This window comes from Ruditapes philippinarum, unplaced genomic scaffold (genome assembly GCF_026571515.1).
Source record: "Ruditapes philippinarum isolate M1 unplaced genomic scaffold, ASM2657151v2 ctg7441_1_1_1_1, whole genome shotgun sequence".
NCBI classification, from domain to species: domain Eukaryota; kingdom Metazoa; phylum Mollusca; class Bivalvia; order Venerida; family Veneridae; genus Ruditapes; species Ruditapes philippinarum.
The window spans coordinates 1-17,170 of record NW_026861821.1 but is presented as its reverse complement, the minus strand read 5'-3'; the positions used below and the strand labels follow the sequence as shown (position 1 = coordinate 17,170).

General features: G+C 33.1%; 1 protein-coding gene across 1 annotated transcript; it reads left to right on the top strand.

The window, feature by feature from the left end:
• On the top strand, nucleotides 1-17,163 carry LOC132716940 (zinc finger protein 148-like). The gene is made up of 4 exons (XM_060700284.1): nucleotides 1-115; nucleotides 3,880-4,123; nucleotides 6,105-6,489; nucleotides 10,698-17,163. Exons 2-4 carry the CDS (start codon nucleotides 3,970-3,972, stop codon nucleotides 12,376-12,378), a joined length of 2,220 nt encoding a protein of 739 aa, XP_060556267.1. The 5' UTR covers nucleotides 1-115; nucleotides 3,880-3,969; the 3' UTR covers nucleotides 12,379-17,163.
• The last annotated feature ends 7 nt before the right edge of the window (nucleotides 17,164-17,170 follow it).

Genomic DNA, 17,170 nt, shown 5'->3' with positions numbered 1-17,170 from the left:
CGCCGCCATTTGTCAGGTCAACCAAGCGTAAACAAAATTAAAATTATTTTAATCGTTTGTTTTCCAATTTTATTGAGGTCCAAATGTTAGGAAAGAAACAGTAAAATACCTGAATGTAAGAGATTTTTCATTGACATTTTGATTTCATCGAAGAATACGATGTACCGTGCGTTTTCACAATTTTAAAAGTAAAATTGAAGGGGTGGGGTAATTGAAAAATATTATAAATCCATTGGTGCCACTCAAAGTTTACCGGTATAGTTTATATTGATTATTTGAGGAAAGACTTTTTTGGGTTCCTTTCCAAAATTAATATCAGCATACATTTCTTTTAATGTGTTAAAGATAAATAAGTTTTAGAAAAGGAATTGACATAACGGCAAGCTTATAGTCTTGTTCATTTTTTGTGGCCAATTTTTTATCATTTGAACTTAAAATACAAATATTGACTAATGTATTTGAATTAATAAAAAAATAGAATCTCCTTCAGCTTAAAAATTGGAAAAAAGGTGCTAATTAGTTTTAAATCCAACAATTTTGTGATATTTTATTCGGTGGCACAAAATACCCAAATACACCCAAATATTGCCCATATATACCTAAATATAGCAATATTCATTTTTGTTTGTATAAATACAGATTATAATGAGGAAATGAATTAATATTTATAACAAAGTATGACTTGGGCCGTTATAACTTTAATTCATTCCGTTGAAATGGGCAGTTCAGATGTTGTAAAAAAATTAACTTGTGACATTAATTTATTTAATTTTTTTTGGTATAACTTTGTTCAAATTTCATACAAGTGTCCATCGTATTTTTTTATTATTATTATTGTTTTATATAGCTTTATTGGAGTAGGCCCTATACTGTATTTGGGTACATTTTGGTTCTAGTCCAACTAATTGTACTGAGCGGTGAGATATTGTGCTATTTCCTTGTCTGGGAAATATCTCGCCTCTACAAAAAATGCGAGATTCTGCCCCAGAACGAAAATATCTCAGAATCAAGCTTTGGCACTTAAATATATTTTGACTAATTTTGGTTCAAAACACAATAATAGGAAAATGTATATTTGGGTATGTTTGATTTTATCTTAGTAAATGTATATATGTATATTATAATTCATAATAAAAACAGCTTTTTTATGTATAAAACATTTACTTTTAGTATATTTGGACAATATTTGTGTATAGTAAGTAAGTAAGTAATTTATTTATTATAGTGACATGTGTAAACATATTTTACAAATTCAAATAATACAACATATTAAATACACCCGGCCCAATGGGCCTATAAATCACCTTTGGGCCTATAAGTCACCTGTATATTTGGGTGTATTTGGGTATATTTGGGTATTTCATGCTGCACATTTTATTTAGTCACATCTTTTTTCACTGTCTAAAGGTATAATATCAATAGCACAAAGCATAAATCAGATTTATAAAAGTAGACTTTATGGTAAAGATAAGTTAATGCAAGGAAATACTGTCTAAAGATCTATCTTCCGTTCATGTCAAACCCCTCACTGGGACATAGACATGACTCTAGACTTCAGAGACAGCTATGTACTAACTTTTATTCTATTAGTAAAGCAACAGTTTCAAAATTTTCTACGTCACCTAGTTGTTTCCATTTATAGTGAGCCGAATTGACAGGGATCAAAAATTCCGCTTGAGAGTAGAGATCAATGCAGGACAAGTACAAAATTGTTGTATGCCTGTCCTGCTGGAAATTTGCCGATGTGATAGAATGCTAGAATTCTCATAATCTGTTTTACATTTAATGATGGAAAACCGGAAACCTAGCTTGTGTTTTAGGTTATGTGTAAATTGCGCACTTCATAAAGCTCTGACGCATTGTTAATTGGATACAGGTATGACTCAGACTGGAATGTGCCTGACAATGCTCTATAAATTGGGCGACTTACACATGACCTGAAATACAAGTTTGTTTCTGGTTTTGGTTCAATATGTAAACAATTTCAAGTGGTTTATTGCATTGGCGAGGGTCTATTGCATTGACAAAATTTATAATCTCAGTCTGTGCGAAAGTCTGTCATTCCTCGGACCTCGCCAACTAAAAATCAGGAGGGCCGAGATAAATTTCGATACAGTCAGTCCTCATGTCCGAATAAAATTTCAGCAAGTTTGAAACAATTTTTGGCCTTCTAAAATATGCAAAACTTCCAAGATCGATTTTTTTTCATTTTTGCTTGTATTCACAGACCCAGATAACCAAAATCATGCCAAGATACAACCAGTTTTTGCTAAGTATTGTAAGCCACCATCTTGTCTTGGATAATTTCCTTATCAAAACATATTTTTTTTCCAATATTCAAAATTAAACCATTGAAAGATGTATCGTTTTCTTGTGAATTATGCTAATGTTTTATTTATTATGTTGCTGTATATTTTTTTCATAGTATCTTATAGTTGAATCTGATATTTCATATTTGCTCAATATTTTTGTTTATAATTATGGCAATATCCCTCCCCCACCCCTACAAAAAATACCTTTCAGAGTCCGGGCTGGGAAAAAATCATCAGGGCCGGAAATAAATCAAATGATCCCAGTCCTTGTGGCTGGAAAAAATTTTGACTTTCGCATTGACTGTAATCTTAAAAGCTGTGCCCAAAATGCAGGATGAGTAGCGTAGCATGCAGGACAAAAAGAAATTTGAGCATAAATGTACTTGGCATGCAGGACAAGTGGATCTGAAAAGATTTTTCGATACCTGATTGAGTGCAGTACAATTAAGGTCTACTTTTCTGTAACTGTATACCAGAAAGTAAACAGCAGACTTCCCGAAATACGTCGGTCCGACGGACATGTCCGATAAATTTTGATCAGGTCCGACGAGTTTTTACTCCGGATCGGTCCGACTGTCCGGCTTTTATCCAAGCCGCATGTATACAAAATGGCGTCGCTAAAGGTGACAAACCTTGGAAAAATTAAAAATCTACGTCAGAGGAACAGGCAGAACAGCAGTAAAAGGATAAAAAGAATAGATCTGAGACAAAATTTAATGAAAAATAGAAGCAAGACAGTGAATCGTTGGTGTATGATAGGGAGGAGATGAAAATGCGCTGTAAGGAATGTGCCGATTTTTACGGCGAAAAAATTAAAAACAAAATGTGTCTTAGAAATACAAACACAAGTTATTCTTTGATTTTGATCAATTTTATTTGGTCCGACAGATTTCGTTTCGGTCCGACATATTTTCATGGTTTGTCAGACCAAATGTCTGACAGTTTTTTTCAACTTTCGGGAAGTCTGAACAGTACTTTCTTTTCATTTATTTAAGTATTACTTTGTTAGTTATAGATTACAATAATATTTTCAAATTACTTCAAGTTTTTAACTAACATGTTGATGGTAAAATACTGCAGGTTTAACCAGAAGGTATATTCCAAAGACTGTTTTTTCATTACTTGTATCATAGTTTGGGGACCTTTCTGTTGAAAAAGTGTCAGAGTTAAATGGTATACATATACATGCACAGTGCGGTAACTGGAGTGCAGGTATCAGTTACCCGCACTCCAGATCATGCCCGTTGATTGGCTCATTTTTGCTGGGGTTTACATATTGTGACGGCAGAGAAAGAGAAAGCGGCAGAAATATCATATTTAGATGCTCGATCATTGGTTACTTTTTCCCGGGGTTTAAAATTGTGACAACAGGGAACGTGTTTTTATGTTTGACTATGATACAAAAGAGAAAGAACACCAAAACACTCGGCAATCTGATTTATACTCGGGGGGCTACGCCCCCTCGTACAAATCAGATAGCCTCGTGTTTCGGTGCTCTTTCTATTACTTATAATACTTTGTCTCAGTTTAATATGATTTGCTATATTAAGATATGAAATCATTTCAGGTATTTGGCCTAATAGATTATAACGATGTAAAGAGTGAAATGAGGATACCTTTATGACAAAGACTGCAGCAACCTTGACAGTATTCACTCATGCATGATGTACATGTATTGATGATCCAGGACGGCCCAATGCAAGCCCTAGGGACAAAAACAGCCAAGGATCCTACGTCCTTGAAGTGTGAACAATGCAATAAAACTTTCTCAAGATCCTGGCTTTTGAAAAACCATCAGAGGGTACATACAGGTATTAAAAAAATAACATTTTTTATTTTATTTTTTTTATAAAATATTTTTTTATGCTGCCACAAGAGTGAGCACATAGTCACGGCTTTGTTTGTCTGTCCCTCTGTCCGTCCATCTGCTTTGTTTATTTTTACACTTTGAACTTTGTCCGGGACATAACTCTGGAACAACTAGGGACATAACTCTGAAACAACTAGAGGTATCAACATGAAACATTGTGGATAGATAGATCTCATAGGGTAGATGTGCTGTGCACAAGAACTTGCCTAATTTTTGAGTTATTGCCCTTTGTTTATTTTTACTCTTTGAACTTTGTCCGGGTCATAACTCTGAAACTATAAGAGATATCAACATGAATATTTGTTTTGTTTGTTTGTTTCATTTTATGCCTGTTCCCAACAGTATTTCAGTCATATAGGCGGTTGAATTTTTGTAGGTAGATAGATGTCATTCAGTAGAAGTGCAATGCAAAAGAACTATATCTATATATATCTTGCCTAATTTTTTAGTTATAGCCCTTTGTTAATTTTTACACTTTGAACTTCGTCCGAGACAACTCTTAAATTATAAGAGATATCAACATTAAACGTTGTAGGTAGATGGATCTCATTGGGTAAATGTGCAGTGCACAAGAACAGTAACTCTCCCTTGCCTAACTTTGGAGTTATTGCCCTTTGTTCAATTTTACACTTTGAACTTTGTCCGGGACAGAACTCTTAAACTATAAGAGGTATCAACATTAAACTTTGTAGGTAGATATATCTCATTGATATCAGTATGAAACTTTTTTAGGTAAATAGATCTCATATAATAAAAGTGCAGTGCAAAAGAACCATAAATCTGCCTTGCTTCATTTTGGAGTTATTACCCTTTGTTCTTTTTTACACTATAAACATTGTCCATGTCATAGCTCTGAAAGTGTAATAAAGATGAACAAGATTGAAGAAACTTTGTTAGAAGATAGATCTCATGAGTAGAAGTGCAGTGCAAAGAACAGGATACCTGTCTTGCTATGTTATGAATTATTGCACTTTGAACTTTGTCCGACACATAACACTGAATTACAAATTCAATAGCTTTATTGTACAAAAGGCCTCCGGCCCATACAAAAGGTATACTTTTCTGTGTCCATAACCTATTCAAGGAGCATCACCCGGTTCAACTGGCTCTTGTCTTATTTTGTCTAGAGATTTTGTAGTTAAGTAATTTGGTATTGATAGGAAGTTAAACTTAATGCCTCTGTCAGTATAGTTGTCAGGGTTGTCATATATATCATTAATTTTGTTGGTAATAGAGAAATACTGTTTGTTATTTCAAATTTATTAATAAGCAATCATGGTGATAGAGAATTAAAGTTTGTAATTTTAAATTAATTTATAAGCAGTGCTGATAAAAAATTACTGTTTATAATTTTGAAATAATAAATAAGCAATGGTGATAGGGAATTACTATTTGTTATTTCAAGTAAGATTTCCACTGTTCTTTTGGTCATTAAATATTCTTATTTTTTTCTATGATTATACATTTTTAATGAGACTTTTATAGCTGTGTATGAATAGGTAAAACAAGTTTAAAGATAAATATTCTTTGAAGGCCCTTTATTCTAGCCTGTATTGCCAGTCAAGGGTTTTACTTAATTACTGTATACCCTTTTGTGAAAATCGCCATATTTTTCCAGCTTTAATTTTACCATTAAATTTGTTTGCTGACTTCGAACCACTTGCCTTTCACCACTGTGGGTTTAAATCCTGCTAGGGACTATGGTGACATAATTGGCAGAGGGCACTTCGGTCTACCTCCACCACTAAAGCCCAGGAAAGTTGCCATATGACTTTTAAAGTGTTGGTGTGACATAAAACCCAATCAAAATAAAAAAAAATAACTATCAAATTCACTATCAAACACATAGATTAATCAAGCCCAGTTTTAGGTTATCAAACAGCCATGACCTTAGTCAGGTTTCTTTTCTCAATAAATTTCAGGTGAGAGACCATATAAATGTGCATTTTGTGAAAAAGCTTTCGCTGACAAGAGTAATTTAAGACAGCACCAGAAAATTCACACCACCACAGAGAAGTTATTTCAATGTGGAATATGTCAACGCACATTTGCCCAGAGACGTTACCTTATGAAACATGCAACAGAAATTCATCGAGAAGTAGCCGTAAGTTTATGTGGGTCAGGAAAAAAGGAAAAGGAAGAAGTGCCACCTGTGAAGTTGGCAGTGGAGAAAGTTTCCTCTGTTCAGACAGTTCCGGAAATTCCGGATAAATCTGCAGATCATCAGTACTTGACAAGACAAAAATCGCGCACAAAATCTGTATCTGAAACCAAGGAGGAGAAAGAAGCCAAAGAGAAGAAATACAGGTTAGTATTATTGATCTTTTACTGGAATATTTAGTCTGATTTCAGTCAAAAACATTAATGGCAGTATGCCTCCAGATTCATGCTAAATTTCATAAAAAAAAAATTAAAAAATTATTTAATTTTACCCATGAAATATGGTGCTATATCAGTCAAATATATTTCATATTTGTTAAAAATAAATTTGAAATATAAATATGAAAGTGGGTGGAGTCAAAACTGATATTTATTTTAAGGGACTTCTTTCGCCATTTTGTTTGAAAAATCTGATAAATAAAAAACAACTTTTTGTTGAATTTCGTTTTCAAAACTATCTACAAAGATAGAAAATGGTCTAAGAAAATAAATCCAAACACTTTATCATCTTTAATTTAGTCATTAACACTGTACAGACGTTTAAAGAATTGTTTACGTGTGCCAAAAAGCACATGCAAAAACACTCAAAATAAGACCGCATAGCAAGCAAACAAGGGTATTTATCTAACCATTTTTTTGGATAATGAAATTAGATAAAAAAAGTTATTTTTTTTATTTTTTTGTGAAATATGGTAATAATTTCTCTCAACATGATTAAATGCCACATATTTTTCTCGCCGTCTCGGCTTGTGAAAAATATGTGGCATTTTATCATGTTTCGTGAAAATATATTCCATATTTCACTGAAACTAAAAAATATCTTCTTAGTATTTAAAAATGAAATATTGTATAGTGAACAAAGAAAATAATTTACACAATGCAAGCAGCATAATTATGCAACCCACACAAATTTCCATACTAGGTCAAAATAAGCAAAAATAGCCCTTACTGTGTTAATAATACAGTAGAAGTATGGTGATAAATACTTCAAAGTATGTCCTTAATCCAACATAACATGTAAATTATTACCTGAATCTTTAATCTTTTTACAAAAAAATCTTAGTACATTTTTTCCTATTTAAATTTTTGCAATAGTTTGGCTCATCTGGAGGCATGCAGCTTTAAACATTTTTTACAATTTTGGTAATTTTGTATGATAAAAATGATTATTTTGGGAAATGAAATGAGTAGAATTTTAATAAACTTTTAAAATTTTTGCACATAAGATGTTGATATATACCTATATAATTATCAAAAAAATATTCAGTCATATCATGACTTTTAATAAACATCAGTAGAGTCCTCTAAAGGTTTTGTTCCATAGCCACATTGTTAGCTCACCTGGGCCATCCTTTAAAAAATGTTCGTTTGCAGTAACGCGACCGACTCACAAAATTTGCCCCTACTCAAAATTTTTTTTCATGGTCTGGGTAAAAAAAAAATTTTGAATCAGAAAATTCTGCTTTGTTTTCGTTCTTTTAAAGGTTAATAGAAGAAATAAAATGTAGGTCTTATTAAATTAGAATTCAGTTATCAATTTATTAATTGTTACCAGATTATCAAAGCATATATTGTCCAGCATTTTGAAATTCCATGCTTATTTGGGAGAACAGTTCAGTAAAAAAAAAAAAAAGAAATCGACCTACCTACCCACCTTGAAAATTCTGGGTCGGGTTACTGCAAACAAACATTTTTTTAAGGATGGCCCAGGGTGAGCTTTTGTGATCGCTTTTCGTCCGGCGTCCGTCGGTCCGTAAACTTTTACTTTAAATGACATCTCTTCATAAACCACTAAGCCACTAAGCCAATTTCATCCAAACTTCACAGGAATGCTCCTTTGGTGGTCAGCTTTAAAAAATTGTTCAAAGAATTTTAATTCCATGCAGAACTCTGGTTGCCATGGCAACCGAAAGGAAAAACTTTAAATATCTTCTTTTAAAAAACCCAAAGAGCTAGAGCTTAGATATTTGGCATGAAACATCTTCTAGTGAGTGTCTACCAAGTTTATTCAAATAAAAGCCCTGGGGTCAAAATTGGCCCCGCCCCAAGGGGTCATTGATTTTCCCTATATGCATACAGTCAAACGTGTATTAAGCGACCGGGCAAGGGAAACACCAAAAACGGTCGCTTAATGAAACGGTCTCTTAAGACAGTCAGCATGACATAAAAGTCAAAATTTATAAATGACATCTTTTTTATTCGATGGGATTGTTTTTCAACTTCATTTTTATATAAATGTTGAATAATAAGTACGCCCCGATAATCTAAACGGATGCAAATGTAAAAATAACGTTCTGATATTTATTGACAAAACAGTTTTGATCCATTACGTACATGTTTGACATTTTTTCCAGAATTTTTTAACTTCTCCGTTGTTTTTCCTTGTCTCCAACACGAAAACCCTATTAGTGAAGATGTTTTCTGTTGTGCATTTTTTCATTTGAAATAAGCAAACTACATCTATTTGTTACGATTAATTTAATGGCTGATCAAGTTCAAGGTCAATTCAATGCAGTCTAAATGTCAACAAGCGAAGCGTATACACCATCTCAGTATGGGCGGAGCGTTGCATTGTTTATCCGATATTATTGGATTATACACGTCACGCGTATACAAATGTACTTAACTTCATTTGCATACGCTAAAACGGTATGGGAGATAGAGTTTTTTACACGTTTATTGTTGTGTTTTGATTGCTGACACTTGTGACATAACGAGGTGACGTTCTCTAAAAACACAATTACTTGACAGGTAAAAGTGGTCGTTTAATGAAAAGATTGATGTCAATTAGGTTACTAATTAGCGGTCGCTGGTCGCGTTGAGCAAAAGTCGCTTAATACATTAAAGATATAGAGAGAAAATGATCAGGGGGAATTTAAAGTGGTCGTTTAAGACAAAAGTCGCTTAATACACGTGGTCGCATGGGCAAGTTAGACTGTATAGTAAAAACTTAAAAAATCTTCTTTTAAAGAACCCAAAGAGCTAGAGCTAAGATATTTAGCATGAAACATCTTCTAATGAGTGTCTACCAAGTTTGTTCAAATAAAAGCCCTGGGGTCAAAATTGGCCCCGCCCCAGGGGGTCATTGATTTTCCCTATATGCATATAGTAAAAACTTAAAAAATCTTCTTTTAAAGAACTCAAAGAGCTAGAGCTAAGATATTTAGCATGAAACATGTTCTAATGGGTGTCTACCAAGTTTGTTCAAATAAAAGCCCTGGGGTCAAAATTGGCCCCGCCCCAGGGGGTCATTGATTTTCCTTATATGTGTATAGCAAAAACTTAAAAAATCTTCTTTGAAAAAACCCAAATAGCTAGAGTTTAGATATTAAGCATGAAACATCTTCTAGTTAGTGTCTACAATGTTTGTTCAAATTAAAGCCCTGGGGTCAAAATTGGCCCCGCCCCGGGGGTCATTGATTTTCCTTATATGTGTATAGCAAAAACTTAAAAGTCTTCTTTGAAAAAACCGAAATAGCTAGAGTTTAGATATTAAGCATGAAACATCTTCTAGTAAGTGTCTACAAAGTTTGTTCAAATTAAAGCCCTGGGGTCAAAACTGGCCCCGTCCCAGGGATGTCATTGTTTTTATATGCCCAAAAGAATTTCGGGCATATTATGTTATACCCCCTGGCGTCCGTCTGTCTGTCTGTCCGCACTCACAGGAGAGTAATTATGTGGCTAGAGGGACAATAGGTAACTGTTCTTTCTCTTTGATGTCATTCATTCCGTAATGCTTTTATGTGGCTATTTTCTTTTGTGTGGCTAAAAAGAACAATAGAGAGAACAATAGAGTAGCCACATAATTACTGTCCTGTGAGAACGTCCGTCCGTTAGCAATTTGGTTTCCGGAGCATAACTTAAGTTCCATTTGGCCCACAATATTCAAACTTCATAGGATGATTGTCCATATTGGGCAGAAGACCCCTATTGATTTTAGGGTCATAAGGTCAAAGGCCAAGGTCACTATGACCTTAAAACTGAAAACAGTTTCCGGAGCATAACTTAAGTCCTATTTGGCCCACAGTGTTCAAACTTCATAGAATGATTGTCAATATTGGGTAGAAGACCCCTATAGATTTTGGGGTCACAAGGTCAAGGTCAATATGACCTTAAAACTGAAAACAGTTTCCGGAGCATAACATAAGTTCCATTTGGCCCACAAATGTTCAAACTTCATAGGATGATTGTCTATATTGGGTAGAAGACCCCTATTGATTTTGGGGTCTATTTTAACACATCTAAACAGTTATCTAGTGTTGTAAAACAATTATAACTTGGTGGGAATATGCTTTTTCTTTTTACAGCATCACTTGTTTGAGAAAAAAACTTTGATTCACATTTTTCTTTTCTAGTGAACAAGACCTGAAAGACTTCATAAAAAGTAACCAGAAAACCATGGAAAAGAATGGATACATTTTTATCAAACAGAACTTTGAATCATTAGATACAGAACCGACTTTAACCGAAATTAGTGAAGTTCCGGTGACTGCCATTAAGGAGGAAGTTGCTTTAAAAACTGAACCAGAGACTGGTAATCAAATTTTGAATGTAAATGGTAAAATGGTATATCTTCAGATGGAGAACAAGGCAGTTGCACCTCAAGCCTTGCCTAATAATACGCCAGCTTTAACTCAAAATAAGCCGGAACAGAGTACTCAAAGTAGTGTTGCTAGTTTTCTTAAAGGTAGGAAACTTGTTGCCAAAAAAGATTCCGGTGCTCGTAGACAAGCTAACATTTTAAAAACTAGTGGATTAAAGAAAGATAATCAGAGTGGTGCACAGTCCAGTGCTGTTAAATTTGTTAATGTAGCTAATGTTAAACAGGCAACACCAAAGCCTTTGCAGTTGTTTCAAAGAGTTTCACATAATGTCCCGGCTGAACCTTTGACATTAGTTCAGGTGGCACCACATGGAGCTATTTCTATGGTACAAAATCAGGGCCAGTACATGGTTCCGGTATCTGTTGTACAAATGCCCCAACAAACACAGCAGATATTACTTTCATCTAATTCCACAAATTTTAAAGCACTTAATCTTCCAAGCGTTAATAGTGTGAATGTGAATAACGCAATTGTAAACAGCGTGCCAGATACAGGTATTATTGAACACTCACGTCCCCAGATCATTGAAATTCAAACAGTGCCTGTGTCAGAACTTCAAGCAGTTCCTGTTTCTGAAATTCAAACGGTACCAGCTTCTGAACTTCAAACAGTCCCTATTTCTATAGATGAAAAAGGGGCAGCAAGCAACATATCTGGATCTCAGGGTGTGAATCCCACCCCTATTGTAACTGATGCCCCATGGCAAGGTATAGTGAATATTAATTCAGAACAAGAGTTGTATGAGTACATTAATGCACAGTCCGTGACATCTGTGGAAAATGAAAACGGTATGACTATTCTTATACAGAATGTTGATTCCCAGAATGGAACAGTGATGTCGCTAGATTCACAAAATTTATTGTCTGGTTCTGGGAATTTTTCAAATGTGTTCCATGACCAATCAATTGTTGCCGATGTTTTACCAGAGTCTGTTGATATAACTGAAGTTCAAATTAATTCTGTTGAACCTTTAAGTCAAAATTCCAATCAAAATGTAGAAGGAGGTACATCAGAAATGAAAGACCAGTTCTTAGCTGAAGAAATTGTGAATGAAGAAGAAAACAACTTAGTGATGATAAAAGAGGCATCCAATGACTCAGATGATGCTCAAAGTCAAGTGATGCTTACTGAAGCAAATAGAGAGCATCTGAGTGACCAAGAGGATTTTACAGATGATCACAGTGAGAAAGTGCTTGATGATCAGGGTGGGAAGATGCTTGGTAAAAATGAGAATGAGTGTGAAGTAGAACCATTTAGTGACCACAGTATGTATACAGCTCATGTTGAAGTCAAGTGTGAACTTGACGATAGACCTGAAGATTTAATGGAGACAGATGATTGTGAGACTAATCAGATGATAATTGTTGACCATAGTAATGAAGACAACCACATCCAAGCAGACCATTCTAGCCCACAAAATGAGGAGACATAGTCCAGTCTAACAATATTCACATAACATTTGTTTATCAGCTAATCATAATGTACATAAGTGGATTTGTTAATGTTAAAACTGTTCACTAGTGCATGCTCTTTGTTGTTCTGTTTGTTCTAAATGTTAATTCTTCTTTAGAAAAATATTCAATTGTTTTAATTGTAAATACAATGTAATTACATGCATAGTTTTGACTAAAAATGGATTTAATAGGACTTCTATACATGTATATACTATATACACTAAAAGATTTTTCTTTAAACAAATGACTGATAAGTATTGAATTGTTAACTTATTCAGATGTGCTGTAGTGGTAGCTACATATAATGTTGGGTTATTGTCATCCTAGGTATTACTTGTGGGCCCCCCGTGGTATTTTTGAAGTATGCCCGATACTTCCAGACACTCTCGAAAAGTCTTTATCATCAATGTGGAACCTGTCATAATAAAAAAAAACACTCACATTTTTTCCTACTTTTTTGTTGTTTTTTTTTGTTTTGTTTTTTAGCTTTATCAAATATGCATATTAGTATATTTTTAACACAAATTAACCATTTTTCAAAAACATTAACTATACTCAACTATTTTAAGGTGCCTGTCTCTCAACCCAGGGATCATGGGTTCGAGCCCTACTCAGGTCACAACCATATTTCTTCATATAACACCAGTATGGTTGGTTCTAGGAAGCAGACTCGAAAGTGATTAATATAAGTTGCAAGGACTTAATTTGCTATCGCTTTAATAAATAGGTTTAATCTATTTTTTGCAAAATGCATATATTTTTGTGATGTCAAAAAACGGAAAGTAGATAAACCAAATCAACAACAAATTAAGTCAAGCAGGCTGACTTGTATTAATATTTGTATGGCCTTAGTGCTTACAACCAAGCAACGTGGTAAGGATGGGGAGGTAGATGGAGAGGAATGCTGTCCTGATAGATAATGCCATGCCAGTTTGTTGTCTTTTTTTTTTTAATTTAAGCAAATTTTATTTTACGAAATCAATTTTTTGCAAGTTAATTATCAGGGGCAGTTCAGAATTTTTAAGTACCGAAAAAAAAGTTTATACATGGGTGGATACAGTCTAGTAGTATACTAAAAGATACACAGGGGGGTGGGAGCCTGCAAGTAAAACTTGGGGATGACAATTACATGGTTACTTGTAGAGAATTATGTATAAATTATATCTTAATACAAAGAAATATCTGAAATAGTTAACTATTAACATTTTATTGTACATGTATATAGAACAAATTACCATAGACTTGATTTGTTATCGGATGTTTAAATAGATTTGAATTGTTATATCGAATTTAGAAATACTTATACCATAGAAGAGAACATTTGAATGTATAATGTTTAGATATTTTAAATGTTTCTTTTGTTGTAGTTTAAGAAATAATTACTTTAAAGCCGTTTTGAGCTCATATTTCTAAGTGATGTTAAGGCAGCATAGTTAGTGTGTTGTCTAAAGTAAACAGTTAATCTGCTAGAAATCAAAAGTGATCAAACGTGATCAGTCTTTGCCACCAGATAGAGACAGACCAGTCTGCGTGTTCATGCATTCTAACCATTGCTTGATGCTTTTGGCTGATAAACTTAAAAGTTTCCAATTGATATCCCTAAACTTGATAATGAACAGTTTTAAAAAGCTAGACAAACAAAGATGGACAAGTCCATTTAAGAAGATCAGGAGGTTAGAGGTTGAGTTTAAAACTTTATGTCTAATTACCCCTAACATAAACTATTTTAGAATAGCCCTTTCCATTATTGAATTGAAATCAGAGTAGTTTATTATTTGTGATCCTTGGACAAGAATTTTTAATTGGATTTATTATAGAGAATTTTGTGATCCTTTGACATAAATATTTAATTAGATAATCATTTATTATCGAAAATTTTAGGATCCTTTGAAATGAATATTTAATTGGATTAATTGTAGAGAATTTTGCGATCCTTTTAGGAAATATTTTTATTAATTTTACTAAAAATTTCTCAAAAGTATATAGGTTGATCTTGTCAAATTAAAAATACTTTTACTCCCTAATTTTAACTGCATTGTTATAAAATTAAGCATTATTTAGCCAATAATAACATGTTTGTTATCATAATAATATATTTAAAACTGAACACATTTTCTTTCTTAAAAAGAGATACATAAATAATATGTAAAGAAGGAAAGAAAAAAGTTGAATCTGATGAGGCACATTCAATGCAATTGACAAAAATTCTAGCCTATTTAGATACTCTTCAAAGTGAAGGTTATAGCATTAGGAGAGTACAGACAAAATTGGATTTAGATTTATAATAGAGAATATATCTGTAAAACATTTTGTACATTCATGATTTTTTGTGTGTTTAGTTTGTTCAATGAATTTTACCGTTTTTAAAGCATTACAAAAACCGTTGATATTTTTTCAAATATCTAATATATTTTGACTGCCAGTAATGTAAAGAGGTTTTTATGAGAATTTATTTATCAAAAGTTACTTGCTTGAATTGTTTCAAGACAAAATATGAAATTTGATTCACGACATATGAAATTTTGTTTTCATGCATTTTCATTGATGATTATAATGTATGAAACTGTTTACTAATGTGAAATATTTAGTAATGGTTTTATTATTTTTGACTGAATTGTTGTAATTACTCATCTGTATAAGACAGACCACTCATAAGTCAAGGTCTAACTTTTAACTCTAATTCAGCAGTGATTTGCTTAGACTCATGTAACAAAAGATAGAACTTTTCAGAGTATGTGCTGCTAATTAATGGGTACTTATGTGATAATGGGAGCAATAGATTACAAAGAATTCCTTACTGAACTTAAAAAAGAACACAGATAAAATTTAGATAAACACTAGAGTGTCAATTAGGTTGTGCCAGATAGTATAAGACCTGTGTCATAAAGTCTGTTGTACATAAGATACTTGTATGTTAATGTGGTAACAATATATATTTATACTGATAATCTTATTCTCATTGCCAAGGAGATGAGTTATTTATAAAAGCAAAGATAATTTTAAATCTAGAACAATATGGACAGTAAGGACATGCAGTTATTCTGTCATTAAGTTTTGTTGTAATATCAGGAAACAATAACAGCACTTTCAAGTGCTGGCATTTATAATGTATGTAATCAGTTATACGGTAGACCAGTCTCCTTATTTGTGCAGTCTTGTCAGACTGACAACTGTCTTGATACATTAGTGTGATGTTGCTCCTCCGAAGTCTTTTAGCCAATTACCAAATTATGTCTGATGAAAGTTTTCTGGTAGTAAATTTGTTAAACTATAAGAAATAGTACACTGTACTGATGGCCTCATAGCATTATAATCACTAATCAGTTAGAACATGAATATTTAATGGACTGAAACCCAAGTCTGAGGTTCGTTCAATGTATTGGGTTGACTGGGAAATCACTTTAACATTATGAGTTATAAAGAACTGTGCTCTATTTCTTATATTATACCTCATGTTACTAAAACATATCAGTAAAAGTTTGTATTTTATTTGAAAAAAGGCTGGCTGTCACTTACATATATAAAGATGGATTTACTGACAGTATTGTGTAATGACAGCTGGTTTACTGACAGTATTGTGTAATGACAGCTGGTTTACTGACAGTATTGTGAAATGACAGCTGATTTACTGACAGTATTTTGTAATGACAGCTGATTTACTGACAATATTGTTTTAAGACAGCTGATTTACTGACAGTATTGTGTAATGACAGCTGGTTTACTGACAGTATTGTGAAATGACAGCTGATTTACTGACAGTATTTTGTAATGACAGCTGATTTACTGACAGTATTGTGTAAATACAGCTGAATTACTGACAGTATTGTGTAATGACAGCTGATTTACTGACAATATTGTTTTAAGACAGCTGATTTACTGACAATATTGTTTTAAGACAGCTGATTTACTGACAGTATTGTGTAATGACAGCTGATTTACTGACAGTATTGTGTAATGACAGCTGATTTACTGACAGTATTGTGTAATGACAGCTGATTTACTGACAGTATTGTGTAATGACAGCTGATTTACTGACATATTATTTTAAGACAACTGATTTACTGACAGTATTGTGTAATGACAGCTGATTTACTGACAGTATTGTGTAATGACAGCTGATTTACTGACAGTATTGTGTATTGACAGCTGATTTACTGACAATATTGTGTAATGACAGCTGATTTACTGACAATATTGTGTAATGACAGCTGATTTACTGACAGTATTGTGTAATGACAGCTGATTTACTGACAGTATTGTGTAATGACAGCTGATTTACTGACAGTATTGTATATTGACAGCTGATTTACTGACAGTATTGTGTAATGACAGCTGATTTACTGACAATATTGTATATTGACAGCTGATTTACTGACAATATTGTATATTGACAGCTGATTTACTGACAATATTGTGTAATGACAGCTGATTCACTGACAGTATTGTGTAATGACAGCTGATCTTCTGACAGTATTTTGTAGCTGACAGTTTTTTGTAGGTGACAACATTGATTCTGGTCAAACTGCACAAATATGAAAGCTGGTCTAGCGTGTTGCAGATGTAAGTTTTCTATGATAACAAGCATTTGAAAGTCTTGCATACCTTTTTTGCATACCTGAAATACGGAATAACTAGTAGTTTTCATTGGGAATAATTAGATGCACGGATTTAATAGTTTATATAGTTCATTGTATTTATTTTTAAATGTTGTAAATTTGAAAGTTATGTACTAACAATGGTACCAAATAGATATTATGAATTCACTCTTCT